Source organism: Panthera onca, chromosome D2, assembly GCF_046562875.1.
Source record: "Panthera onca isolate mPanOnc1 chromosome D2, mPanOnc1 haplotype 2, whole genome shotgun sequence".
Taxonomy (NCBI): Eukaryota; Metazoa; Chordata; class Mammalia; order Carnivora; family Felidae; genus Panthera; species Panthera onca.
The window spans coordinates 67276987-67303946 of record NC_138349.1 but is presented as its reverse complement, the minus strand read 5'-3'; the positions used below and the strand labels follow the sequence as shown (position 1 = coordinate 67303946).

The following is a 26960-nucleotide window of genomic DNA, read 5'->3' as shown; positions in this document are numbered from 1 at the left end:
TTTGATTTTGTGAAGGTAGAAACAAGGCCATAATAAGATTGTTTTTAAAAAGCTAGCTGGAAGTCACTTTAGAATTTCTTTTTTTTTCCTTTTTTGAGACATAAGAGAGTCATTTTCTTCCCAGAGGTTTTGTGGCTTCTTTGATTTCAGGCCTCAGCTTCTGGACCTCACCTTTTCCAGCTCCCTTATTTACCTTGATTTACCTTCCTATTTGTCTTGATGTCCATTTAGGACATCTTTTTAAAAAGTAGCTTGCTGTACACAGAGCCTTTCTTTCACTTGCTTAGTGCCCTGATTTCTGCCTCTGCACCCTGCAGTCTACGTCCTCTTCTACCAGGGCTCATGCTTCAGCCCCTGCTCTGGTAATCCAGCTTCAGTCCTGGCCTTCCTGGACCATCCTCCCCCAACACTCCCACCAGAGAACTGGTCTTCCTCCTCCCCCTGATTAGAGGCCCTTTCACACTCTACTATTCCATAACTGGCTGAGGCTAAAACCAACTATTAGTATGCAGTGACTGTGCTGTAGGAACTGACTTGGAGTCATTGGAGGTGATAGTTTAAAAAGCTTCATTGATAACTTCCTAAGGGGAATTTTGACTTCCTAAAAGTGAAGTAAGTATTGCCTCTTCCTATTTGCAGTTACTTTCCTGGTTCTTAGAGTAATGAGCAGTAGCCAAGCACAGGTCCTGTATGTCTTTGATTTATGTCATGTCTTCAAGTCTTTGTGAGCATGTCCATGTGCACATCCATAGGAGGGAGGAGAAGACGTGAGACACATTTGCTGTCCTGGATTTATGAAGTGAGCCTTGAAGCACCTCAGCCACACTGAATCACCCTCAAATCCTCTGGAGTACCTACCCTCCTTCCTTCTAGACCTTTCTTTTTTTTTATGTTTATTTATTTTTGAGAGAGAGACAAGAGTGAGAGCAGGGGAGAGGCAAAGAGAGAGGGAGACACAGAATCTGAAGCAGGCTCCAGGCTCTGAGCTGTCAGCACAGAGCCTGATGCGGGGCTCAAACCCACGAGATGTGAGATCATGACCTGAGGCAAAGTCGAACACTTAACCGACTGAGCCACCCAGGCACCCCTTGACCTTTCTACATGTACTCTTCTATGTGGGATGCTTTCTCCTACCTTTTATCCAGCTAGCTGTTTCTCTTCCTTCAGGTGACAGCATTAATAGGCATTTCTTTGGGGTAACTTTCCTTGACTGCCCATGACTGGGCTAGGACTCCCTCTATATATTCTCATATTGCCCTGTCTCATTCTGAAACTTGACACACAGTACATAATAATGGGTTAACCTGTCCTCTCCCTTGTTAGACCATGAGATCCTGGAGGGAAGCACCATCTTGTTTGCTGTCATATCCCTAGTTTCCAGGACGGTGCCTGACCAAAAGTAATGTATGTGTAATTAACACAGGGGTTAATATTATCTAACAACCACTGTGGGCCATGTTCTGTGTTTGAGGTTTTCCACATGTTTTCTTATCAAAACCAACGATTCTATGAGTAGGTACTATAATTATAATTATACAGAGAATAAAAGGCTGATAAAAGTAATTTGCCCAAAATGATAGCTAGAAAGTGGCAGAGCTGGTATTTGACTCCCTCTCTGAATGACCAGATTATACACAGTGATGAACAAATAAAGGGATGTCTGAGAAGGCATCCATTTGGAGCTCTGTATGGGGACTGCAGCCTGGTGAATGACCTGTGTGAGTGGCATTGACTGGCTACACATGATATTCAATGGAGTCGGTTTTTTTGTTTGTTTGTTTTTTTTCCCCCTAAACATAGAGAGAGAGAAGGTCAGCTACAGGTGCTAGATTCCAACAACTAGCAATTTGTTTTCTCTGTAAGGTTTGACATTGACTGCCAGTCATAGAACTTTGGAGAGCATGTGGTGTGGAAGATGAAACTCCGGTTTTAGAGGTAGGGATACTAAGCTTGGGATAGTCTCTTTTCCCCTCACAGAGAGTGTCGAGGCGGGTAGGTTGTGGAGACTCCAGACTGGTGGGAAGCTTAGAGGGAGTGTGTGTAAAGTAGCATTTTGACTTGATGGCTGTTATTTACTACTAGGGTATTATCTCTGGCATATTATTTTCTATCATGGAGCATCTATTGGTATTTAATAAAAAGATAATACTTATGCAGGGTGATTTCTAGGAACTTCTGCAAATGATTAAGATTTTAGAAAGTTATGTCTTGCCACCATATGTTGACAAGGAGACTTCTCTATAATAGTATTATAATTGTGGCACCCAACATAACTTACTGGATTAAATGGACAAGTTATTTAATTCAGAAAAAGAAAAGTATGCAAATTATAATGCTTCCCCACCAACAGCATTATATATAGTATGGTCTCATTTTTCCATTTTATGTCTTTGGCATAAAGCAACTTAGAGGAAAATTCTGAATAAATTTTTAGTCACTTTGAAGATATATGTACGTATAGTAGCTGGAACTATAGCTGGACTATAGGAGAAGTCCCTCCTAATTGGAGCTTCCTCCCCTCATTCAGTGACTGTTGAACTTACCCAGAAATTTACTTTTACTTGGCTTCAGGACTTAAGTGATTTTATAGATTATATTTTAGGGAACCTTTATTAACCACCTCCCTTAACTGGCCCTTTCAAGATAGTGGCTGTGAGCTGCCCTTGTGAGCAGATCCTGTGCTAGCAGCTGGTTTACTGTTAAGCAGTTGGCTTTTTTATCTGTGTCCTTGACTGGACTGTAAGCTTGTGGATGCCAGGAGTTGTATCTTATTCATAGCTGTGGGTCCTGGAACTTGTGGAACCTAGGTAGGCTCTTGATAAATATTTGTAAGATGTTAAAGCCACTTGTTATGCACAAATATTAAAGCATATATACATGTTTTAAAAAGAGACCCTATGTTCTGTATGGTTTGGTCATTAAAATATGGTCTTTACAAATAGCCTGGCATTTTTATCTCCACTCTACTGCTTCCTGCCTGTGTGAGGAATAAAGAAGTCTGCTTTGTAAGCATGCTATGAAGATTCATTTACCCAAATATATCCTGTGCTTGCTGTGCGTAGGATAGAGAGCTTTTATTTTGCAGAGACAGATTATAAACAAGTAAATACAGAAAATAGGAGAATTTCAGAATACAGTAAGGGATAGGAGAGAAGTCAGCACAGAGAGATGGGAAGAAGAATTCCAGTTGGGGTCATGCAGGAGTGGAAAGGGCGAGTGAGCGTGGACACAGAAGCCCTATGGGGGAAGCCTGCTGGCATGTTCCTGGGAAGCAGAAGAAACTGAAGAGGATAATATTTATTTACTTAATTTTGAAATATGGATTAGAGCACATTAACAAGGACAACATGAGATGGGAGGAGAAGAAGCAGGTCCAGGTCTTATAGGGTCGGGGTAACAAGTTCACCTACTTTCAGGGCCAGGCCAGTACATTGACTTAGTGAGGACTGTGTGACCTCATTTTTGTTTTTCAGTCTTTAATAGAGATACACAGGTATAGAGAAATATTTCTCTGAGAAAAATAGCAGTATAAACACCATGATAAATGGCAAGTGAGTAACACAAATGTGATGATAATGGCAAGTGGCTCTTGACCTCAGTGTGAGAGACCCAGTGGGGGCTGTGGGGTACAGCCCAGAACCTTCCTGGACCTGACAGAAGAGGGCATCTGGTCCTCAGTGCCAGCCAAGTGTTGCCATGTGGGAATGTGAGCTCCAGGTGCTAATCTGTCAAGTTTTCCAGAGAACCAGAAATCTTAATTTCTATGTGAAATTCCCAGGGTTAAAAATGTTGGCTCACATTTTAAAAACCTTATGATGGGTAGACAAAGTGCATCTGTGAGCTGCCTGTTTGAAACATCTGCTGAAAGTTCTTTTATGCTGTGAAAAGGGGGATTAAGTGAAGTACAGTGCACGTTAACATGTTAAGCATGTAGCCTTATGTCTACATAAGACATAGACTGTGCTGAAGGGATAAAGGTATTTTTTATTAATCTCGCTGTGTTTAGTTGTCTTCACCTTTAGTTTGTTTAGTTAACTAACACTAAGTCCATATTAAAAAGTATATATTACTCTACTATTTGAAGTGGTTAATGTATGCTAGTTGCTGTTATTTGCCTATTAACTTGTTTAGTTGTTTGCTCTATCAATTTCTTTGGTGAATTTTATATTCATGGTACAAAAGTAAACCTTAATCTAGTCTTATTCATGTGATAAGAGAGGAACAAGGATGAACATTTTTTGGTTATTCTTTTTTAATTGCCATCTACTGCCTTTGCTCTGTGGTTGTTGTTTCCCTCACTTGTTCTTGCACCTTGGCACATTTGGGTCCAAGGCCCCCTGGCCTGTGTTAGCTACATGGAAGCAGAAAAGAACTGGGGCAGAGATGCCATTTTGCACTAGGCGAAGGATGATGGGAATGCAGCCTTAGGACATGATGTCGTATTTAGAGGTTTTTCATCAGTTTTAATGAAATACAAATGTGACCAGAGCAAGTTGTTATTTTTTTTCCCAGAAAAAAAAAATCTTCATTTAGTATGGCCTAGCCCACGTAGTTTTGTATTACAAGGATTATGTTTGGTGTGTTGCAATCTGTTGGCGATGGTCTTGGGGAATTTTATTCAGCGCAAGCATCTCTGAGTTCTGGCGTCAAGTGGGGTCAATTACTTGTTCATGTACTTTTGGTTTTGTTGTCTCTATGCTAAAATTCTGGAGCATCACGGAGAGGAACACTGGGAGTAACAAAATATACTTGAATATTTTTAATAGATTAAAGGCTTATAAAAATGAGTATCTCTTTTCACCAAGTTTTTCTTTTGCATTATTTTAAGATGAGATCACTTTATCAGCATGAGACTAAAGACTTGAAAATAATTTTTTTAGAAGAATCTTAACTGTAAATACAAGCTCTTAATTGAATCAATATTTTTCTCTCTTAATTTTTGTTACAGATCATGGAGGAAACAAATACGCAGATTGCTTGGCCATCAAAACTGAAGATTGGAGCCAAATCCAAGAAAGGTAAATCATGAGAGATGGTGCAATTGGTGGCTTTGATAATGGAGACTGGAATTACTGGGAAAAAAAACCCTGGAAGTTTGCCGGGAGAAAATCAACCTTTATTCTTACCACATATGTCCCAGAATATTTGTGTAATAGCAATATTTTGGAAGGCCTATCATAATTGAAAATTATGCCTTTTATCCAACAACCAAAAAAATTAAGTATTTTATTATAATGGAAATGTTTTTATAGGAGATACCATAGCAAATTATGATTTCAGTGATGCCCTTTCATTCAGTGGCCATAAGTAATGGTAACTCTCCACGTGTAATAAAGTGTTTTCAATACATAAACTTCCAGTGTTTATACAGTAGGCATCTTTTTTTGTACCACACAGATTTAATAGCTAATTTTTTTTTCTTTCCAATGTAGTACAAACCTTAGATTTCCTTTCTTGCACGCTTCTTCTTTTCATCTGTCAAAGAGTGACGAATGTGCTACATTTCTCTTTTAGGCTGAGAATTTCCCTTGGGTGGCCTTTCTTCTGCTTTATTCTAGAACACACTATCCAATGCATGGATGGTCAGGAATGGAAGTACAGGCACCTTGAGTTTTCTTCCAAGGTTACATAGTAGTTTCAAGTGACCTGCCAGTATATGTTTTTATGAATCGTTTTCCAAAGTATAACCTTAGTCTGAACAAACTTTGTTGTGTATACAGTCATTAGGAGATAATGAGAGATACCATCAAACAATTCAAAAACAATGATTATGCAAGCTGAACATTATCTGTTGTGGTCTAGTTTTTTTGTTGTTGCTGTTTGGTTTCATATTTGCTTCCCCTTCTCCCTATGACTTTTATTGCTAAATAATAATAAACATTGCGGGATTTCTCAATTTCTTTTCTTATTTTAGTTTAGAATGCCTTCCTTTAATCTCATTTTATTAGTTACTCATCACATGGAATGTAAATTATTCTACGGTTGTTGTTGTGAGTACTGTTAGCGGGACTTCAGTGGACTGATTGTGGTGGCAAGAGCTGGGAAGCCTGGGTTCTCACCAGTCATAAGAAAGCATGGTGAATTTCCAAGTATAATTACATAGCTAGTATACACCTTGCATTTGCCAAGTGCTGTAGGATATATGCTCAATCTTCAGTGTGTTGAGATGTTTTATACTCATCATGCTGAAGAAGAAATTACTCATTAGTGGATTACCTACCTGTTTGGTTGTTTGTGGCCATTTAAAAATTCCTAGCCTACTACTTGAATAAATTGGAACTTGAGCATAAATTGGATTCTTTTTCCCTATTGTCAGATATTTTTACTTAAAAAATGTGATGGACTTCATTACTATCCTAATCAAAATGTAATTTGATCAGTCTCTAAAAATCCCCAAGGAAACATGAATATTAAAATGATTTAAGATAATTTTAGATGGCTTATTCTCTTGCATTACCCATGCTGTGTTTTCCCCCAATTATCATGAGAAACTTAGAATTGATTTTTTTATTCAAAATGTGGTTACAATTTTAGAGATTTTAGATAATATGGAGAAAAATAGATGAGGTTAATGTTTTAGCTTAGTTTCCAGTCATTGACACACTTAACCCATTCAGAATAGCCAACTATATTCCACATTTTGATTATAAATTTTTCTTTGAAAATAAAAATATTTCGGCAGTATGTTTTGAGGGCATTTAGCATAATTTCCCCATGGTTAAAGTTAACCATTGGAATTGTGCCTAAGAATTGATCCCTCCAGGCCTATGTCTACAGACATCATTTTATTTTTCTATTATTTATGAAGTGCTATGAATGTACACAGTACTGTATTATGAGTAGAATGTGCCAAAAGAGAGAGATTGAGCTCAAGGAAGAGAGAAAAAATCAAAAGTTTTCCTCAGAGGAATTTACTATTCAGAATTTATTTGAGTTGCTCTTGTTACTTAAACACACAGCTGCTGAATCAGTTTTGGCTAACATCCCTGATATGTGTATACCTATATTAAGTTAAAGTTTTTTAAATTCAGAGATGAAATTTGTTTAATTATGATTTTTAATAAGTAAAAATAAAATGAAAATGACAGGAGGCACTTTTGAAGGCAATTCTCCCATTTGATGTGGGTATCTGCCTCTGAATGTTGTATAGAAAACAGTTGTTAGTCTTTATTTTAAACCTTCTTTAGTCTAAAGTATTACTACTCAAGATATCCAATAACATAAATGTATCTAGGGATTCATGCCATGTTTTAGATGGTTATTAAATTCTAAATCCCATGGTGGTGTGATGACTTGGAATATACAGACGATCCCCAGATGATGCTAGAGAGAATATAGCCATGGATTGTGTTGTATTTCACTCTCTAGACTTTTGATCTTATTGGTTGCACATATAAGCCTAGAGATACATTTTTCATGGCTACTGCTACCAGTCTGCCCCTTTCTTTACCCCATTGGAATTTAGTCCTATGCTTTATGTTTTAAGCCATCAATCCTTTAGTAGAGTGGCCAAATGAGTGGCTGTATGGCTACTTTGGTTGAATTGCTGGTAGGGAGCTGCCTGGCAGAAAGGCAAAAAGCCAACTACCTGAATTTGCCATCACTTCAGAAATTCAGATTCTTCTCTGGAGATTCTGGTTCAGTACGTCTATGGTGAGATTAGGAAACATATACTTAACAAGTTCCTTTGGTGGTTTTTATGGTTAAGCTGACTTTGTAAGCCAAAATCTCACCATCTGACTTGGAAATACTATGACTTAGTTACTGAGAAGACCATGTTGAAAGGTAGTGGGTGATGATTGCTATTGAAAAACAGGCAAAAGTCCTTCAACAGTCAGTCCTTTTTTTCTTGATAATGTCCATCTTGGTTTCCAAAAACTGCACTTTTATGGATTCATTAATTTTATGTTTCTGTCATCTTTGTAGTTAGCATGAATAAGTTTAGAGTGATGAACCATTGTTCAGTGCCTGTGTAAAGAATAATTTTGAGTAAAATTTGTCCCTCTCTCTACCCCTCATTCGTCCTTCTCTCATTCCCTTTTACTCCTCCATTCTCTTTAACCATATAGAATACAGTGAAAAAAATGTATTAGAAATATTTCCACTTAGTAAGCATGGCATTTTGGGAAAGGGCATGTTTTGTCATACGAAACTAAGTAAGGACTATGGAACTTTTAAAAATTTATAAGCATTTGAAATTATTGGAAGGTTGATTCTCATTACAGCTAGAAAGAACTAAGAATTTAAGATTCAATATAATTAACATTGAAGTAGGCAATTCTAGGGTTGTCCTAATGGGGGTGTCATGAAGAAGAAAAATAAAGCAATATATAGTATTTCTTCTATATAGCATACATTTATTTTGAGTGGAAGAAAATAAAATCTTTCCAACTCTTAGGTTCAGAGTACTAGAATATTCTGCTTTGAATAGAAAAATCAGTGGTTTATGTCTCTGAGGACAGCACTTAAGGATTAAGGTGTTTAATACTGTAAAACCTTACTAACAGAATAACTTCAGGCACACATTAAAATTTTTAATATGCTATTCTGAATCACAGCCTATTTTAAAGTAAATGCAGCTTCATTAAAGTATAGATAGCATTTTGAACAAGTTTGACTGTTTTGCCAGCTAGAAGTCCTTCCAGACCTGCCTTAATAGATAAAAGTGATTTATAATGAGAATTTATCACACTGTTATGATTGTGTGGCATGCAATGCTAGATGAGTTTGTTCTCTCTTAATTAAGGTAAACATTTTTCTTATGGTCTTTTTGTCCGTAATTTGCTCATTAGTCTCTTTCTTCCTAGACTGGCAAAGTTGTAAATGTGGGTGAAAATTGTTTAAAGTTTTTATGCCAAATTCCAAATAAATGTGGCCAGCATTAGTGAAGCTTTATTGTCTTTTGTTCTGGGAAGTTGTCATCTTACAGAGTTGAAGTGATAGAAACTGTTTCTTTTATGACTATTCAGGATGCCCCAGAATGATCAGGAATGAGAGGTGTGGCTAAATTGCTTGATGTTTCCTGGTTTCGAGGCGATTTGGCACCAAGTTTGGCTGTTCTCTTCCTCCTGGAATAAACAAGAGGATCATCAAAATTAGGTTTTATTATTTTTGGTTGCATTCCATCAGAACAAGTGATATGTAATAGGAAATCTTAGGTTGAGAAAAATTGAAGACTGTTCATTTTATTTTTTCCAGAGGAAAATGTTGAATGTATGTACACTTTTGTTGAGTATTCACATTGAACTAGTTGAGGCTTTTAACACTGTACTGCTCAAATGGGGCAGAGAACAGAGAAGAGGCATGGCATGGTGTGCCATGCTACAGTGTTTCCAGTGGTGAGTTAGTGTCTCAAAAATTATTTTAGTCATCACAACCAGCATATAAAAAAATACAACTAGATTAGAAAAGAACAGAGTGTAAGAGTATTGTTTTATGTCATATATGTCACTATTTACATGTATATATAAACATATAAATATTACTAGCTCATGGTGTAAAGTGAGTGACAAAGACAGGTTGGAGAATGCTGTTCTAAGTGATCAGTTACCCAAAGGGTAAAGAGTATCCTTAGCACTGTAACCAGTACATAGTTGGCACTCAGTAAGTATTTGCAGATTTTCTGATACCTCGTTCAGCTCAGTCATGGTTAAAGTGAAACCACTGGTAGAGATGGAGTTGTAAGCCACTAAGCTGTGGTGTGTAGTAGAAAGGTTTAAAATCATGGCCTTTACACAGGAGTGGCATTTACTATTATGAAAAATGCTAATAATGTCTTTCCTATAGATCTTTTAAGTGAATGAATGTGACATAATTTTTGGCTGACACCAGTGTGTCTAAAGCTCCTTTCAGTGGTTTTGAGTAGTAAAAGGAAACTTCAGGGAAACGATGAAATGACCTCATCTTTGTCATTCATGGGGCACCTGAATGAAACTCTCTGCCTTTCCTAGTAAGCTTGTAAATGAAACAACAAGATGCAGCCTCCTGGTTGTCTTCCAGCCAGAGTTGTTTTTGTTGTGGCTGCTTTATTTATAAAAAAATTTTTTTAACATTTACTTATTTTTGAGAGACAGAGCGCAAGTAGGGTAGGGGCAGAGAGAGAGGGAGACACAGAATCTAAAGCAGGCTGCAGGCTGCAGGCTCCACAGTGTCAGCACAGAGCCAGAAGTCAGGCTCGAATGCATTGACGGCGAGATCATGACCTGAGCCGAAGTCAGATGCTTAACTGACTGAGCCACCCAGGCGCCTCTGTTGTGGCTGTTTTAGTTAGTGTTTGGTTACATAATTGACATATCACCAATAATATTGAATACTACTGTTTGTTGAGACTGGCTGGGGCCACATACTGTGCTGAATATTCTATATATATAATCTTATTTAATGATCAGAGCAATCTATGACTTCGATGGTGATATTTTCAGTTTATAGGTAAACAAACTAAAGCACATGAAATAGAATAACTTGCCCAAGGTTTTATGTTTAGTAGGTAGCAGACCCCAAACTTGAACTCAGGTCTATTTTCAGAGCCCAAATCCACCTCGGTGAGAGTGTACCTTTCTTAATACCTTTCCTTATTCCAGGGTTTTCTTAGATATAGTATTCCTTCGGTGACCATTGCCATGTACAACTGATTATAATTAGTACTGATAATAATCAGTTTCATAATGCCTCAATCCTTGGGAATTACAGTAATTTGAAAGTAGGCTAAATTAGGCATATCCTTACTCTTGTAGATAACATCTCCTGTTTTTCAGGAGGAGTTAGATTTAACAGTTAAGAAAAACATGAAACCATTCATAACTGTATACATATTTTAAAAATGCCTGCTTCTGAATTTTATCTTTATATTTCATATCTTCATGTGCTGTTTCATTAGGAAGAGACTTTTTGATTTGTCAATAAACTAAAACAACTTCTAAGATGAACTTAAAAGGAAAATAATCTCAGAACATGTTATAAATTCCTTGGAGGATTTTTGCTTGCTTTTTTGCTTTTCAGTCTTCAATAGCAGTTTCTTTGACCTGCTCAGTAGCCATTGTATTTCTGCCGGGGAGAAAGATTTTGTATTTAACATATTTGTATATATTGTTAATGCAACTGATCGTCAGTTGGTCAATGATAACTGGGAACCAAGAGTAGGAATTCATCCAAAGAACTAGATAAGTTGTATGCGGTGTACTAATAGTCACTCTGGTTAGAGAGAAGTACATCTCTTTCTACATGAATGACCCTATTTGTAGACAGTGCCAAGCATGCAACTTTGAAATCCTTTCTGAATATGACATGTGCTCACACACACAGACACACAACACAAACACTTATGTGTGCGTGCACACACACACACACACACACAGTCCTGCAAGTGAAATGATTTATGCAGTGTGATACATTATCATAACTGAAGGCCCAAGTTTGGGTTCATATCTTGACCTCTCACTGGCTCCTCTTTCTTCCCTTCTGCAGCCCCCAAGAGTTGGCTTACTCATTCATCTCATAAATGCTACAGGCTAGCTGCTGCTTCCAGTCTCTCCTCTCTCTCCTATACCAGGGCCACAGAGGAAGGTGGTTTTAGCTTTTCAGTTGTTCTCTAAGCCTGAAATAAGCAAACATATCTGGAAAAATTTTTAAAAAGATTTCTAATTAATTAGGAAACAAATTTGGAGTGGAATGGAGAGGTGAGAAAGTAAGTAGGAAAAGTGAAAGCATCAAGAGAATGAGAACACATGCCAGAGACAGGGAGAAAATACTTGCACAGGCCCTATATGACAAAAGAACTATTACCCAAAATATACAAAGAGCTTCTAAAACTCAACAATAAGGAAATGAACAACCAATTAAAAAATAAGCAAAAGACCTGAACAGACACCTCACCAAAGAAGATGTACAGATAGCAAATAAGGTTATGAAAAAATGTTCCACATCATGTTTTTAGGGAATTGCAAATTAAAATAATGTGATACTACTATGCACATTATTAGAATGGCCTAAATTCAAAGCACTAATAACACCACATGCTGGCCAGAATGTGGAGCAACAGAAACTCTCATTTCTTTCTGGTAGAAATATAAAATGGTACAGCCACTTCGGAAGAAGGGTTGGCAGTTTCTTAACAAAACTAAACATATTCTTTACGTAGCAATTGCAGTCCTTGATATTTCACTAAATGAGTTGAAAACTTATGTTCACACAAAATTACACACAGATGTTTATAGCAGCTTTATTCATAATCAGCAAACTTGAAAACAATTAAGATGTCCTTCAGTAGGTGAATGGATAAGTAAACTGTGGTACATCCAGACAAAGGAATATTACTCAGCACTAAAAAGATGAACTATCAAGCCATGAAAAGACATAGAGAAACCTTAAATGCATATTACTAAGTGAAAGAAGCCAGTGCTCATACTGTGTGATTCCAACTATATGACATTCTGGAAAAAGCAAAACTATGGAGATAGTGAAAAGATTAGTGATCACTAGGGGCTTGAGGGAAAGGAAGGGTGAATGGGCAGAGCACAGAGGATTTTGTAGGGCAGTGAAACTATTCTTTGTGATCTAAAATGGTATGTGTGTATATGTGTGTGTGTGTGTGTGTGTGTTTGCATGTGTGTCTCTCTATATGTGTATGTATGTATTTTTTGAAACCCTTAGAATAGTGAATAGTTTTTTTTTAATTTTATTTAAATTCTAATTAACATATAATGTCATATTGGTTTTAGCAGTAGAATTTAGTGATTCATCACTTACATACAACACCCAGTACTCAACACAAGTGCCCCCTTAATGCCTAGAATATGTTTCGATGTCAATATGATATTGGTGGTGGGGAAGGTGGTGCCCGTGTGTGGGGAGGAACATATGGAAACTCTCTGTACTTTCCACTCAGTTTTTCTCTGAACCTGAGATTTCTCTAAAAATTAAAGTGTATTTTACAAAAAAAAAATAGTCCTAGATCCTGGGCACAACACTTTAATCAGCATTTTAAAGTATATTACATGAAAAGATAATGTTACAGGAATCCCTGGTAACTCCTTAAGTGTGAGCTTAAAAGGACCATAAAATCTCTGAAGAACCAATGAAAAGTTTTATGAAATTAAGAATGAAAGAAAGATGGTTAGGGGTGTCTATGTGGCTCAGTTGGTTAAGTGTCTGACTCTTGATTTTGACTCAGGTTGTGATCTCATGGTTTGACAGTTTGAGCCCCATATTGGGCTATGCACTGTGCTTGGGATTCTCTCTCTCAAGAAAGAAAGATGGTTAAAGAGTGAATCCCACTCTGTTATTCCTCGAAAGGTGACTGGAGCCAAATCTTGATCTTCCATCTCTCACCTGCCTCTGTGACCGCTGTCTTTTTGGGATATCGTCCTCTCCCTGTCTTCCTTTTTTTCTTGAACAGATGTTTTTAAGTCCCTTTCCTTTAGTGAAGAAAGTACCATCCCAGGATTCCATCTGCAGTTCTTTCTTCTGTTAAATCCTGTGAGGAAGAAGGATGAAAATACTTTGCCTACCTTATAATAGGCATTGTGCTAGGTGTGTTATCTGTATCTCTTAATCCTTATAATAACCCACATGAACAACTGTTATCCTCAGTATACACATTAGTGAGTGATGTGGAGAGATGATATAACTTCTTGAAGGTCATAGAGTTTGAAGTGATGGAAGTAGCATATAACCTTTGATTTAAAGATCAAGGTGTTTTCTGTCAGTCCATAGCATGCACATAGGTTGCTAAAGGAGGAGTGTTTGGTCACTAAAGGAAGGGATATTCACCAACACATTCATTTAAGAAAACTCAGAATTTTTTTTAAACTTACTATTTATTTATTTATGTTTTTAATTTACATCCAAGTTAGCATATGGCGCAACAATGATTTCAGGGGTAGATTCCTTAATGCCCCTTACCCATTTAGCCCATCCCTCCTCCCACAACGCCTCCAGCAACCTTCTGTTTGCTCTCCATATTTAAGAGTCTCTTATGTTTTGTCCCTCTCCCTGTTTTTATCTTATTTTTGCTCTCCTTCCCTCATGTTCATCTGTTTTGTATGTTAAATTCCTCATATGAGTGAAGTCATATGATATTTGTCTTTCTCTGACTAATTTCACTTAGCATAATACCCTCTAGTTCCATCCACATAGTTGCAAATGGCAAGATTTCATTCCTTTTGATTGCCGAGTAATACTCCATTGTATATATATACCACATCTTCTTTATCCATCCATCCATCAATAGACATTTGGGCTCTTTCTGTACTTTGGCTATTGTTGATAGTGCTGCTATAAACATTGAGGTGCATGTGCCCCTTTGAAACAGTACACCTGTATCCCTTGCATAAATAACTAATAGTGCAATTGCTGGGTCATAGGGTAGTCTATTTTTAATTTTTTGAGAACCTCCATACTGTTTTCTAGAGTGGCTGCACCAGTTTGTATTCCCACAAGCAGTGCAAAAGAGATCCTTTTTCTCCACATCCTCACCAACATGTGTTGCTGCCTGAGTTGTTAATGTTAGCCTTACTCAGAATGTTTCTTAATTAGCTTCAAGAAGAAAGCAATCCTAACTCCTTATCCTCATTTTAGAAGCTTACTGGATGTCCATCTTTTTAAAACTTTCAATCTAGATTTATTTTAATCATTTTTTGTGCTGTTTTGCATCATCTTTCTTTCCTTTTCTCCTCTTTTTAAATCCATTAATGGTTTTACCCAAATTTATACTTTTTTTTTTTCTGGAGTATTGGTTATCAACCTAGCATAATTTTATCCCCCAAGATACATTTGGGAATATCTAGAGATATTTCTGGTGTCACAATTTGGAGGTGGTGTTATTGGCTTCTGATAGGCAGAGCCAGGGATTATGCTAAACATCTACAATGCACCAGACAGTTCTCACAAGAGTAATCTGGTACAAAATGTCAATGTGTGAGGTTGAGAAACACTGAGCTGGAAGAGCAGGCTTGACATCAGGGGACTGCTGTGTGCATAACACTGGATTCTTAGAACACTTCAGGAAGCTCAGTGCATGTGTAACTGGTTTCCTTTTACAGCACTAGAGATAGGATAGTCACCCCTAAAGGTTCAGTGCACATATGTAACATAGGTGAACTGACAGAATTCCAGTGAAAGATAAAGCATGGTCATGGTTAGGCTGGCAGGTGTACACATTTGGAAAGTCACTTGGCAGTCAGTTTTTAATTATATAGTTTGTACATCTTTAACTGCTTGTTTATTCTCCATGAATGTTTTAAACAGCATCCCCAGTTGTGCCTTCTGGCTCCACTGCTGTGGGGATGGATCTAGTTCTTGCTTGCCTGTTCTTGCTTGCTCTTTTCTGGAATGTGTAGCTATGATGTTGTGATGGTGTCTGAGACTTGTGACTGTATTTGAACACCCTGATGGTGCACTTGCAGACATCATGACCTAACCATGTGGCATTTTTCATTGACTAAAGGAAATACCTGAAATCATGATGGCATCCTCATTTCTTCAAATGGCCTTTTTATGCCATTATGGCATGGTTTGAGGTTTACTATAACTCTTTTTATAAACATGTTTTATACAACTATACTAACAGACATTTTTATCAAAAGATATTAGAGAGATTTCAGGAATGAAGAGTTACATTCTCTTTATATCTTGTTGCCAAAAATTACTCTTAAAGCAAAATAAGTCCTGCCTGAAATAAAAATAAAATGAGAACACAGCATATGTATGTTTTGGGCTGTTTGGTCTATGCAAATAGTGATTTTATTACTTTATGAAAATGGGTTCACTTTATACAGGTATACATTTCTGCAATTGGATTTTTCCTCTTAAAAAGTAATAGAACATCTTCCATAAAGCACAAGTAAAGAAATACCATTGGGTGTGTGTGGGTAAAGATATATCAATAGTATATTTTGACAAATCTGTTTTGATGGACATTGGGTTTTTTCTTTTTCTACAGTGAATGTCAAATGTATTGGTCTACTTGTACAAGGTTTTCCATTGCAAACATTCTTACAAGTAGAATTTTTAAGTCACAGGTAATGAACAACTTTAATATTTTTTTACAGTTGCCACCTTTTCCTCCAAATGATTGTTGAACTCCTGACAGGCAAGGTCGGGATTCTGGAAAGGGAAGATTCTTACCTCCCATCTTTGTGACCATCCTTGGCCAGCCTTGATAGTGTAAAATATGGTGTCTTCTGTGCTTCCTTAATTAATAGAAAAGCTGTGCATTTTTTCATGTGTTCATGGGACACTTATTTGTACTACTATGTGGATCATTTTTCTTAACCTTGGTTTATTAATATCCTTTCCCTATTCTAGTTAGTTTTTCATCTTTTTGGCTAATGAAATAATTTTTTAAAATGAATTTTTTTTCTTAATTTTTTGTATTCAGAAGTTTAAGATTGTTAATGCTTCTAATTTTAGTATAGACACCTCATTTCTTACCATTAATATTTATTTATGAGTAATTTGTGGATCATTTCTATTTCAAACTAGAAAGAAATGAATTGACCTTAAATAGTAATAATGTATTAATTTTTGAAGGATTGTAGAAAAGTATGCATTAACTTTTAGGACATTGGATTTACAAAGTAAACTAAAGTTTATTTATTTTGAGAGAGAGAGAGCACAAGTGCGTGCTCAAGTGGTGGAGGGGCAGAGAGAGAGAGGGGGAGAGAGGGGGAGAGAGGGGGGAGAGAGAGAGAGAGAGAGAGAGAGAGAGAGCGAGCGCATCCCAAGCAGGCTTTGCGCAGTGCAGGCCCGAACCCAGGAACCATGAGATCATGACCTGAGCCAAAGTCAGATGCCTAACCAACTGAGCCACCCAGGCACCCACAAAGTAAACTATTGAAAGATTATATCTTCAGTATTAGCAGTATGGAAATTTAATATGCACATATACATATATATGTATCTGTGTATGTTTATGTGGCAGATGAGAAATACTTAATTCAGTGATTCTTATATAATGTTATAAATTGTTTGACTTTATTTCTGTGTATTGGGCTTTGGTTTTGTATATTAGAAGTTTCTGAAAATTTTTCTTACCTCTCATAGTCAAGGGAAGGTTGTGTTCTGTTTCTACACATTTCTATAGTGTGTCCGTAAATAAGAGTATTTAGGTTTTGGAATAATTTACTTCCTCTTCAACACTCAGCTTACTTAAGAAAATAAAAACCACTTTTGTGTATTCCAGAAGTACCCTTTTCCTTTCTTAGTCTGACCCAAGCTCTTTCTCAAATCTGACCCAGCACCGAAGGCCTGATTTATTTCATTTACCTTGGAGGTATATGTGAATTTAGGAAAGTGAGGGAGAAGAAAGGAAAGAGGACTTTCAGTCCAAATATAAATATTTGAAATCAAGCAGTATGTCCCTGTTTCCTTTGTTTTCACCATCAAATGCATATATACTACTCTAACCCTCTTCTGTTTTCTCCTTAGGTCAGTGACTAATTGAGTTTTTACATTATAAATTATGTAACAGTCTCTCTTTCCACACCTACAAAATGTAATATCTACATAGTCGAGGCTTGAAAATTCATTAAATTCCGTTGCAAAATATTTTTTAGTTTTGAGTAAAGTTTGTTTCGGCAACACTGACTTTACATTCTGTTTCCCAATCCATTATGCCATCTCACACCTTTATATATGGTGTGTCTGCTGCAGAAGGGCATCCTCCACCCATCTTTTTCCAGGTGATCAACTCCTAGTCACTTTTCTACATCCTTCTCAGATGACATGTCTTCCTGGAAAGCTTCACTCACCCTCCAGATGGAGTTTAATACTCTGTTCCCTGCACTAACTCAATACCTTCTACATATTTAGATTTTGGCACTTTTTGTGCTTGTGTTGTGTCAGCCTAGATATTTGTCTTTCCTTCTGGACTGTGAGCTCATAGACCCGTGTCCAAGGCCAAGATGTCTTATTCCCTTCCGTGTGCATGGTGCCTGCCAGGAAGGTGGAGTTAAACATTATAAGTTAAAGCTAGCATTATCATTTAAGTTTAGAATAAATTTGAAATTAATTCAACAATGATTTAAGTCATTCTGGTATCTTTTGAATAACCTGTGAGAAAGTGAAAAATGACCCTGGCAGCTAGGCCACAGTGTTCCCAATTGAACATAAATGCCTCTCACAGAGTATAAATAATCACACAAGGCTACTTCCTTGAGTATACATGAAGCAAGGTGGAGACAAGGACACTGAACCCAAAGAAGTAATTAAACATCCTTCTCTTATAAGTGATTGCTGCTGCTTTACCAATGATGACTCCACCTCAACTTCAATCCTCTGTCTTCTAGATTAAATTTGCCAAGATAATGAATTGCCCCTACTTCCTGATAGCTTCCATTCCAAACCTGGCCTCTACTTTCCTAGGCTATCTGTGGAATCACCCAGAACGAATCTAAATTCTGCAATAAGCTTCTTGCAGTTTCCTCTTAAGATGCCCCAGTTCCTTTGGTGAACTCTTCCTCTTGCTGCAGCAAGCTAAAGAAAGCTTGTTTTATTTACTACAAATGTGTTCCTGGTGGTATTTGGCTAGTGGGCACTCTAGTGAGTGTTGGTGGAACTTAAGAAAGAAGTATTGATCTCAGTTTCTGCCTGTTGGATACTTAGAGTTTGGCCAGGGCTTCCTGCCCTACTCACTTTAAACATTTTTTTTAAATAGTATTGTTTGACATCAGGACTAGAGTAGTTCACAGGAGGAAGAGAGTGCAAGCCACAGCCAAAGAAACTCTTCAGGAGTTGATAGTTCCTAGTATGGGTCTCAAAAGGATGGGTAGGGGTGGGGCATTCTGTATAGGAAAGGCTCAAAGCTTAGAGGGATCATTGTTTGATGGAGGAAGGGAACAGGCTGTTTGGTGAAAGGGAGAAAGTTGGAAAGTTGGTGACCTGTAAGGTTGGACTGGTGGGGGCAGGTCAGTGAGGGCCATGACCTCATGAGAACCTCATCCATTGTGTAGACAGTGGGGAGCCTGGGGTAGGGGTGGTCACAGAAGGTAATTGATAGCTGTCATGGGAATGGGGTAAAGACTGGAAGATGAGTATAGTAGATTGTATTTAGATCATATTTGGTGATGGTGCAATCAAGGAGATTTATTAAAAAGTGCACAGCAGGACGTGGTGGCTGGACAAAAACAAGGAGTTGGCTGCTGTAGCAGATGCTGTTGATACGCTTTTTGCCCATCCCTGAGTTTGCTGGGGGTGGGCATTTCCATTCACATTGACAGCTTCCCACTCTAAGTGCTGGGTCCCTAAGCCTCTCCACCAGAGCACTTCGTGCACCACTGTGGGAGCTTCCTCTTCTAGTTCAGAGCAGCCTAGAAGTGCGGGTGCTGCTGCTGGCAAGTGAACTCTCCCAGGGACAGCCTTCAGCCAGTGAAGGACTGGAGTCAGAAAACGAATGTTCACTTCCCCCTTTTGTCTGTGGGACAGTTGTGAAGTACATTACTCATGTCTCCTCAGAATCCCCCAGGGGGATTGAGTCCCAGTAGTGACTGCTCCATACCACTCCCTTCACTGGCTTTCCTGTCTCTTCAGTCATATTTTCCTTTCTTCCTAACTGGTGCTCCCTGGGATCACCTCCCAAGTAAACTATCTCAAGTAATACACGCTAACCCAAGTCCTTGTCTCAGTGTCTTTTGCGGGGAAACCCACACTAAGATATGTCTCCTGGATGATTGGGATAATCATTATGCTGTGACAAATGGAGTCGGTATCCTTTCCATTGTTAATTAATGACACTGTTTAGTGAAAAAATGACTGCAGTCATCCCAAGTGTACTTTATATGTCAGTGCAGAAATATGGCAAAAATGATTTAGAGTTCACGGCTCATTCTGAGAAAAAATAATGCTCCAAACCATCTGCAAAAGTATTAAAATGATCCCAAGTGTAACATAGGCACTTGAAGCAGTTTCCAGGCACATTAGATTGTTGTCGACGAAAGGAAAAATGTATACCAAAGGGAGAAGCAAGAAGAGAGAAAAGGTCTGAGAACTCATGATTCTGGCAGGTCAGGGAGAAGAATGTCAGTGGGTAAGCAGGGCAGGAGCCCTGGCTCCCTCACCTGGGTATGATCCAGGTGGTTTAAGGATCCCAGGCCATTGGCAGCTATACTGTGATTCTTGCCTGGTTAGGGGAGCATTGATTATTGATCACAGGGGAAAGAACCCAGCCATAGGCCTATTTCTGTCCACTTGTACTCTCCTGAAACTCATGGTGATTTGCGCCAAGTTAGGAAAAATATTTCCGTTACTAACAATATAGTTGTTAAGTGTGCTCTGTGGGGATTCTGAAATATTTACTTGACAGTAATAAGCATTAGAATTTCATTCTTTTCCTATTTTTCCTCATGATCACATTAGCATCAAAATATTTTAAAAGTCAGCACTTGATGGAGTTTTATAGATAAATGGCACAAAAATTGCTTATAACTAAAGGAAGCCGTGTATCCATCTGGTTTCCATGAATAATCATACCTGTGTTCTTCAGCATTTGGAACTGATGCCTGACTATAAATATGCCCACACAGGGGTGGTCCTGTCCATTACATTCTCTGAGGAAATGAAGCCATGGCTTTCTGGAGCCTTGTGTTGTATGTGAAACTTTATTCTAGAAGGGAAAGAATAGTGTTTCTTGTTTATTTTTCCTTCTAAAATCTATTAGAGATTCTTAATTCTGTTGAAACAAGTTTAAAACATGTATTTTTTGTTCATCATTTAATTTTGGAGAGTTCTTAGGTATTATTTATAGTCTCATCCATCATTTGAATTAAAAGGAATAAAATAAACTTACTTGAATTCTTTTTAGGAGCACATTCTTTAAAAAATCAGAAAAAGTACACCTCCATTGTAGAAAACATCATATGCAGGAAATCAAATTAAACTCATGGTCACGTTAATGACCATTGAGGGAACAACAGAATCTAGAAAGGAATAGGCAGCAACTGATATTTAAGGGTGCCTGTCTATGAAAGAAAATGTTAACAGATGGAGTGGTTGCTTGAAACCGTTGTGAAGTAAGTTTACTTTTATTTTCCTGTTTCTTATTCATATTCTTTTATAAGAATAAAAGTTACTTGAGTGAATTAAGTGGAGAAAGTATAGAGAATGAGAAAATAGGGCAGAGCTTAGTATCGAGTTACCTCTTGGAGGGTGGATACAGGCTTTAACAGGTGTTGGGGCTGGGTCAATTAGCCCTGGGCTGTTGACCTCACTTTGTGGGTCCTTCTACTGGCACTGTGCTCATTTTAGTGAAATAACTCCGATTTCAATTTCTGATTTCTATAGTCCCCATTGGACTCTGCCAGGTATGCTCATGGATTTAAAGACTGAGGTCACTGATTCTGCCAGGTACACATTCAGTAGAATGCTTGGCTTATATAGCATGTACTACATAAAATGTTTATTAAACTGGTTTGAACATATATTCCTGATTTGGTGAGAAGAAAGAAGAGTAGTAATTATGATAGATTTAAGGTAAAGGGGAGAAAACTGAGTGTAACTTTCCTTACTTTGATTAGTCTATTTGGAAATAAAGTTATCTCCTAGGAGTATAGGGGGTTGGTTTGGAGACTTGAAGAAACTAGGAGAGATTCAGAACAGCTGCTTATGTAAAATGCAATAGAAATGATTAAAAAAAACTTGTCAAGCCAAATTAGTATCCAGCTGAGTCTGCATAATATGACTTTGTAGTCAGATTTTTTAGAACAGTTATATGATTTTTCCAGTTCTTTGACTTATCAGCAATGGAAAACACAGGGGGAACCTATGGTGGAGGGTGATAAGATGGGTATGTCAGAAAACCAGAGAGCAGGAATTTTAGGGCATGTGGTGAGAGGGCACAATGGTTGATCTTGGAGTGTGCTGGCACAGGGAACTTTGAAGCCAGCAGGGAAGGTGGAGAGAGGCAGGGAACTGGGAGTCATACCAACCTAAAGAACTTACAGGGTTGAAGGTATTCAAGAGTTGCATTGGTAGGAGGTTGTGGCCACAGAAGTAAGTGTCAAGTTAGAAGTCTTAAAAGCGGAATGGTTGGGATTGTAATAAGGTCTGCTTCAAGGCTGGGTTTGTGGGTTACAAATGTATGACCAGTTTTACAATTTGGCAATTCTCAGCACCTTTAGGACGATTTAGCAAAAATAAATTGGATTCTTTAAACAAGCAATAAGAAACTTGTTAATGAGTTAAAACCAAGTAAGATGGAAACAGTTAAAATTGATATGACTCCAGTTTACTAAAATGTGATTTTAAAGCTGAGTAGCCAAGCTAGTATTCCTGTAGTAATTGACTTTCACGTATGGAAGAAAAACTTATGTAATAGCAAGCAGTGCTTTTGCTAGTCAGTTTTAAAATGTTACATGTGCAACCACCTCATAACTTATGCATGTTTTCCAGTGAGAATTACATCATAGGTCGAAAGAAAATAAATGCATCCGTGGTTCTTGAATGTTACATAATCTAGGAATTTCATGACTTCCTAGTTACATAATCTGAAGTCATTGTATAATCTCACGGCTCCTTACAAGAGGGAAAAAAGTTATACATATAGAAGTTCAATGAAATGATTGGATAAAGAAGTGTGTGTGTGTGTGTGTGTGTGTGTGTGTGTGTGTAATTTTGAAAATACACAAATACTTAAGTACTAGTTAGGGTTGATCTGACATCTCTTTGGCTGCTTCCCAGTGAACATGTAGGTCTCCTTTCATTTCCACAACATCAAAAGCTGTGACCTGTGTCAGCCCAAAGCTATGCACAGGATTCCTTGGGGTTACAGGGAGTGTTCTCCACCCTCTCAGCCTTTCCTTCTTTTCCTGGACTTTGACTCTGCCTGAGTAGCCATTTTTGCTCATCCTCTGAATTGGTTGAAGAGGCAGGGTCTGTTGGTGGCTTCCAAGATGTGTAGGGTTTGGCTTTCAGACTGGTAGTCCCTAGAACAGATCTGCCCAAAGCCATGGCTGCCTCTGTTCTGGTGAGGCAGATGGTGTACCTTCAGGTTTTTTATTCTTTTATACCTCCAGTTACTCATCATCGGATCCAGCCTCCCTTGAGAAGGATTTTCAAGAGATGAGGGCAGTACAGAGTCTCTGAGGATCTTGTTGTCTGTCTGGACTGTCTGTCTCTCTTCCTTTACTGCCTAGAGTCTCATTTGAACTCAGAATTCTGTCTGATGCAGGTGTAAGCTGCAGTACACTGAAACTCCCTTTGAAATACAAATATACTTTGCTCAAATCTCTCCCCATTTGCACTGAGAATTGGAGTCTTTTATAGCAATTTGGTGAGGATAGGTTTTGGGACACTTTCAAGTAGTCACTTCTTATGTAAAGTGTGGCTTAATTTCCTGTCCTGTACCTGTTACTGTGTATTAAAGACAAGGACACAGCCTTTTCTTTTGGGTTTTCTTCTTGCAAACATCAACCATACAAGACGTGCATTTGTGGCTGACATAAATGTGTGCAGCAGCAAGCGATTTTGCTTAGCCTGCTCTTTCTGTCTGAGACTTTTTCTGGCAGCCCCACCCTACTGTAGTCCCCCGACTCCAGGCTATGCCCCTGTGTAATTCAGCAGACATTTAAAAACATCAAATTATCTCTCTACCTTCATTTTGTCTCAGGTCCCTATTTGGGCTTCTTTGAAGTATAGATCATCTGTTCTAGGTCCTAGCTTGTGAAATGATCTTCTCTCTCATTTGCCAGTCTTTAAAAGGAGCAAGGTGGAAATGTATTCTGTCACTGGTATGAGCACATCATATAAGAAAGGCAGGATAAAGCTATTTTTGGAATTAAGTAACATGTGTTTGTGTTTGTATATTTGCTTGTTTTGCCTTTACAAATCCACATGATTCTTGAATCTTTTACATTGTGGACCTGTGGTCCTCTGTCTAATCCAAGGTGCCTTCCTGGCTACCTCAGGTTTGTTAGCCTGGATTGCTACTCTTAATACAATAAATGTGGCACTGTTTGAGGAGACATTCTATATAGGCTCTTGGCTTTTCAGAAACATGTTTTTAGGGAAAAGTTAGTAAAAAAAAATTTATACTGTAAGTTATTGAGGACTTGCCGTGTTTCAACTGATGTTTCTTAACAACTGTGGGGAATGGTTGCACACTCTGCATTAAAAATGCTCTTTATATTTGGGGATGCCAAGACCAACTGTAATGTCAATGTTAGTGTTATTTTTACTTCTAAAATTTAATTACTTAAAAATTTCTACTATTTTTTCATATCCACAAAGGATTAGAATCTGTTCCTTGTGTAATATAATTTTAATTAGACTGAAAATTTACTAGTTTGACCACTCTTCCCTTCCCATTAAAATTAAGTCTTTGCAGACTTAGTTGGGAAGCATTAGAAATAAAATGAGATCAGTTGACAAGCATGTCTATTTTCATCTAGATAGGACTATGTTAATGTGTTGAATCTTTTAACCTGTTTCAATAATACTAATATTAATAATAAAGTCAAAAAAATAACCGCTATCACTGATTGGACACCTACCAAATCAAGCATTGGATTATGTGAGTTTTATAATTTATCTGACTCTTACAAATAATAATTCTCTGGAGTGAGCATCTCAGCTGCAGAAACAGAGGCTCAGAGAACTTTGTATGGTTATACAACTTCAGGTTCCCTGACAGGGATTTGCAGTTACTCTTCGTTTGGCTGGGTAGTTCATCCTCTTCTACAGTGCTTAGGGCTTGTGGACTAGAACCCTGGACCTGATGTGTACTCAGATAACACTTGCATATGTTGAGCACTTTAATAGTTTAAATCTTTCTGATTTAGCAGATAATGTTTTTATCACATGTCATATGCAGATGTGCAGCCCCCATCCGTCCTGTGTCTAATATTTACACACTGGAATTAACTGATTGCATTTTCTTTTGGAACAACTGGAATTGTCCTCTCTCCCACTTTATGTATGTATGTATGTATGTATGTATGTATGTATGTATGTATTTAGGTTGTCCTCTTAAAAATACACATCTATTATCAGGGAATGTTCTGCAGTTACTTTTTAAGGTTGAATAACTCAGTTGATGGTAAATATCTTTTTGTCTGTGAACAAAGGAACAAATTTCCCCGGCAGAGAAAATCAGATCTTCAGGCTATTGTTATGTAAAATGATACTTTTTCCTCCTAGAATTTGGCAGAATTGAATCTAGGAGGAAAAAAGTATGTGTGTGGGTGGGATATGGAGGAAATCTGAAGAAGCTGACTGAGAAATGTAAGCAATTGATTAAAAAAGCAAGTCTAAATGCTAATCTTAAAAAGCTTTACAACTGTATCTCACTAATGTTAATGTTGGCCTTTAAAAGATGATAGAATTTGGTGTTCTTTTGTTATAAAACCCCACTGAATTTTACAGACAGAAAATGGAATTTTCTATGGGATAGTAACAAAATATTATAAACATGATTAAAATGCTATATTCTGGCTATATTATATGCATTTACTTCTCCTTAAAAAGCTTAATGCCTAAGTGTCCAAAGTTTAGCCAGATAGATAGTGGTTTTCATACTTTAGAATTGCAAGAGGATTCATAGCAAAGTTCTGTTAATTTCATCCTGAGAATCTTTAAAAAAACAGATTTATATTCATTTAGCACACCTGAGTCATACCATTTAATAAGTTCTTAATCAACAAACTATTAATGTATAAGGAGATTAGATAATCATGATGTAGCTAAAATAAGGATAACCTATAATTCTCATTTTTATGAATCACTGAAAATAAGACTTTGTGAAACAACCACCAGTCCTTGAAGTAGTGCCTTGTGCAGAATAGTTGTTCAGAATGTTTTTTGTGTGTAAATGAATGAGAACGTGTGTGATTGATGCCTGGATCATTGAGTTGACGTATGAATCCATGAGCTTAACACCACCTTTTGCTACGATTACAATTTCTTGTGATTCTAATATGCAACAAACTATCCTTCTTCTCTTCCTTGTCTCTTTATTCTGGTATATTTAGATTCATGCTGATAGAACATGTTGGCTTAAAACTAGAATGATAATCCCAGGCCTAAAATCCAGATACACTTTGGTGGAGATTTATGTTATGGGGGAGTGGTGTTGGTGGAATAGCCTGAAATTCGCCCAGAATCGCCTCAGCCCCCTAGACAGTCTGATGCCATAAGGTTTGGCTGGTTTCTGTGGCTTGCTGCTGATGCAGATATTAGTGCTTATTCTCTTGATGACCTGCTTTACCCACCTTTTAAGATTCAGTTAAAGCTAAATAAGTCAAAATGGCTAATTGGCCACTGAGTGTTGCGGGGTCAGTCATTCTGGCTTTGTGAATACACATCTGGCTGGCCTTGACTGTCCTGGAAAGACTTTTTTCCTGCCATAAAGATCTTTCACTGTAATACAGGTAATGGTTAGGAGCCTGATGTCTTGATCCAGAACTGCATATATTGGACTTCTGGCTTATTACTGACTAGCCATGAAACAGTGGGCTTACTGTAAACCTCTAGATTCCTCGTCTGTAAAATACGAACACAAATAATGGTTACTTCTTAGGGGATTTATATTGATGTCTGCCTTAGTAGAAACTATTCTTCCATCCATGGGAAAAGTTGTTGAGTGTTGTCACTAATCTGCACAGGGGTCTAGACAAAAATGAGGAAGATTTTAACACATAGCCAGAGCCATATTTAACTATTTGTCTGTCATTGCCTTTCATCATCTACAACTATTAGGGAGCAAACACCCTTTCTTTGTGAGTTGCCAGCTTGGCAAGGACTTTAAGTCACTGTTTCCATCCAAGTGCCAGTTTTTAATTAAACTCATCAGAGTCTGTGATCATTATGATAAAAATGTCCATTCTGGAAAAGTTTGAAAATGCTTTCTGGTTAGAATGAGATTTTTGGCATGCTTTGATTGTGGTCTTTGGCTATAAATTCTTGAAATGCTGACATAGTTGAATTTATTTTGTTTAAACGAGATTGCTAACATTTCCAAGTGTCCATGTGGACTC

General features: G+C 37.6%; 1 protein-coding gene across 4 annotated transcripts in view; it reads left to right on the top strand.

The window, feature by feature from the left end:
• The window catches only part of BICC1 (BicC family RNA binding protein 1), a 285454-nt gene that overhangs the window by 169724 nt on the left and 88770 nt on the right, over positions 1–26960 (top strand). For all 4 annotated transcript variants that reach the window (XM_078434260.2, XM_078434259.2, XM_078434262.2 and 1 more), the window contains exon 3: positions 4949–5018. In XM_078434260.2, coding sequence (XP_078290386.2) covers positions 4949–5018 — 70 coding nt within the window. The remainder of the gene's footprint in view (positions 1–4948; positions 5019–26960) is intronic.